Source organism: Pinus tabuliformis, chromosome J (assembly GCF_031772625.1).
Source record: "Pinus tabuliformis cultivar Carrire ecotype Pingquan chromosome J, CPIR1, whole genome shotgun sequence".
Classification (NCBI taxonomy): Eukaryota; Viridiplantae; Streptophyta; class Pinopsida; order Pinales; family Pinaceae; genus Pinus; species Pinus tabuliformis.
In genome coordinates, this window is record NC_142295.1 from 381,357,405 (window position 1) to 381,360,883 (window position 3,479).

At 31.6% G+C, this 3,479-nt stretch overlaps 1 protein-coding gene across 1 annotated transcript; it reads right to left on the minus strand.

Annotated features, from left to right (window-relative positions):
• Positions 1-2,663: 2,663 nt before the first annotated feature.
• On the minus strand, positions 2,664-3,146 carry LOC149227352 (uncharacterized). The gene has a single exon (XM_089380469.1). It carries the CDS (start codon positions 3,144-3,146, stop codon positions 2,664-2,666), a length of 483 nt encoding a protein of 160 aa, XP_089236595.1.
• Positions 3,147-3,479: the final 333 nt, after the last annotated feature.

A 3,479-nucleotide genomic window follows, 5' to 3' on the forward strand; every position in this document is an offset into this window, starting at 1 on the left:
TTTCCATTTTGTTTGTAAGCATAGTTCAATATTTGTCAATTAAAGAAAAGAAATGAAGTGTTTTTCTGTTGGATCTTTTTGTTTATGATTATATCTTTAAGTTGTTGTGTTCCTGTTTAAGTTCGGATCAATGATCCACTAATGAGTTGTTAGTTTGATCTAGATCTAAATATAGAAGATCTAGAAGCACAATTGATGTATTATAAATTCATATTTTGAGATAAATAGAATAAAGCACAAGGGCCTTAATCCTTTTTGGCCATCTTTCTTGTCTTGTCTCCCCCATGTTAATTCTTAACAATTTTTGTGAGAGAAGATGGCATGTTTTCTGTAGAATTTTGAAACCCAATTGCTACTTGTTATTATTGTTATGGAAGACAAGAGAAGGAGACATTTTATACATTTGTGGGGTGCAAGAGTAGGTGCTAAGGGGGAAATGTCGATGGTGATAGTAGCATGTTTATGATCTTTAGTGAATTAATAAACTTGGTTAGTGATTTCAAAAAGATAGGAGTCAATGGTTCAAGTTTTCTTATGCTTTTCTTAGTAGGAATTTGGAAAACTTGACTTGTAATGGCTTTATGATAAAGCTCCAGTATGTGCCCATACTTCATCTCTTGTTCATACTAATTTGACATAACATATATTGAATTGGTTAAGTGATTTAACACTAATCATGAAAATAAAGGAATATATTTGTTGTTATTATGCTATGTTGTAATAAGATATATGCCTGGAAAAGTGTGTCCTAAGGGTCATAACATTGTAGTATCAAAATACATTTATAAGGATTTTATTCTCTTAAAGTGCTCCATGAAATTAGGTTAAAGCGAACTGATGTATTATTATTGTAATTTAATATACTATATTAACTTGTAAGGTTGAAAGTTCACATAGAATAGATCTAAGAAACCTAGAATGTATCTTAATTGTTTGATTATAAAAAAAAATTATACCATATTGTTTTTTCAAGTTTCACCTTAAGAATAATAATGTAATTTTAAGGTCATGGCCAAACCATACATCAAATTGGTGTATGATACCCTTTTTTATGAGACAAGAGGCTCATCTTAACACATTGATTTGACTACTATTTTATATGAATGTATACATACTCTACCCCTTTAGATTTAAATCTATAGCATATTAAGAAGAAACACATACATTTAACCTTAATGATAAATAAAATAAATTTGTATATAAAAAATTAAGATATCCATGTTTTTAAACAATAAATATATTAAAAAACAAAAAAATTAAAAACTAAAATCTGACAAGTATGGTTTATTCAATTCACTCTACACAGAAATTAACAATTACATCCTCTACAATTATTCGACATCATCGTTTGAATAACTTATCATTGTGTGCATAACTTACAATGGTTAGTTGCCTTGTCACATTGTTTATGACTATGTTAATGAGTTTCCAATCACAAACTCCTGCATTTCATGTTATTTGAAAATTTTTCAAATAACATTGACAATATTTTTGCTTTTAATAGTTTTTTAATACTTAGAGCACCATTACAAACCGATTTGTACTCATTGGCCAGTAAATTATTTTTTTGGTTAAATAAAATTAAAAATATAAAACAGTTAAAATTATATTATAAATAATAATAAAATCATTATTTATTTATTATTTGATTTAATTATTAACTTGTCACCATTTATTTATTATTTAATTTTAAAATATAAAATTGCATTTTCATCCCAAGAATATAAAGTCAATTTCATCTGGAACGGAAAACATTACAGCTGCCTTTATATTGATGGTAAATTTCTGAAATTTTAGGAAATCTGAGACATATGAAGGAAGTCAATTGTTTTACTTCGCTTAGGTTAACTAAATTTTCTGGAATCTGCAATCTAATTAAATGTTATAAACATGTTGAAATAAAAAATTGAAATTGGTAGCTGGCAAGTCGAAATGTCTAAAAGTCGATAGAGAAAAATAAAAAATATTTCTCATGGCAGAACTAGAGCAAAATGATGTCTAATGCATATATTGTTCTGATCAGCGAAACAATGTAATAAGATCATAACCAGATGATTACAGGTAAAACCAGGTGGATTTTCATTGACAGGATAGACAGATGATTCCCAGATGAAATCTTGATATCTTGTTATTTACAAAGATGGGAAGAAATTACATTTGGGTGGCCTTGATTGCGTTCTGGATGCTGCTGAATTTCCTCCTCCGTTTGTTCCAGATGTGGTAGCTCCATTTGAGTTCATCGATCTCTGCCAATTCTTTACCAAATTTTGGTAATATTCCAGATGAGGTATGTTGTTTTTGTTTATTTTTTTTTTCAGTAAGAAAAAAGCATGATGATATATTATAGGCAAAATCTATATGATAGTACATACAATCAACCATTTATAGATTGATAGTGAACCACCCAGTTCACTGATAATGAAAATATGGTGTTTTGATCACCATCCAAAACCTAGAATTGAAAAGATTAATACAGTTTAGAAGACATTCACTTATATCTCTAGAGAGGCTATATCTTCCAAACATAAATAATCATGTCTGTGTCCCACATTCTCTCAATGTGCTGCAATGAAAGTTTATAGACATATTGTGCTGCAATGAAAAGATTATAGACATATATAACAAAATTACAAAAAGAGGGTGAAAACCATGCAGAGAGGCTTTTAACCCGGGTATGGAAAGTCCCCCATATCAAAAATGTTCTGCTCCCAAGTGATCTCCAGATACCATTTGCCAATCAATCCCTGTAATCCTTTCTTTGATAATCTGTCCGCTTCCTTGTTGAGGTTCCTTCCAATGTGCTGGATTGTCGAGCAGCCTTGTCGTTGCCATAGAAATTCGATCCTTTCCAGCCATCCTTGAAGCATGGGGTTGTTGATGGATGCCCTCCCCATGACTTGTTCAATTATAATCTTAGAGTCTCCATATATGTGCAAAGTGGGGTTCCCAAGGAAACTGTTGAACCATAGGAGCCCCCAGAGTGCTAATGCTTCAGCTTTGGTATTTGTACCACTACCACAATTCCAGAAAACCCTGTATGACAAATCAGCAGTCATGGCAATCCAAAATCCACATGCACAGGTGTTCCCTTGGGCAGCCCCATCAAAAAACCCCATAGGGTATATGAACTGAACATTATTCTTCATTTTAGGACTGATATTAGAGCATGTTGACTGTGCAAAGAAAATGAAAGATTGGAGGAGATTCTTTCAATTATTAGAGAGAAATCTTCCCTACAGTTTTGGAATATACTTATGTTCCTCCAATTCTAGATTGCCCAGAAGAGAAAAAGAGGGATGGCCTGCCAGGCAGTTTTTTGAGTACTCCACCATTTTAATGAGTCTCTGATGCAAGTGTGTTGAATGTATGGGAAACCAAATAGGGAAGCAATCTTTTTCCATACCTAAATAGTAAATTGGCAATGCAGAAAGATGTGATCATTATCTTCAGTATCATTTTTGCATATGGAGCATATTCCG

What these genes read in the sequence shown, in the direction of transcription:
- LOC149227352 (XM_089380469.1), bottom strand. Translation starts at nt 3,146, where the DNA reads ATGAAGAATAATGTTCAGTTCATATACCCTATGGGGTTTTTTGATGGG.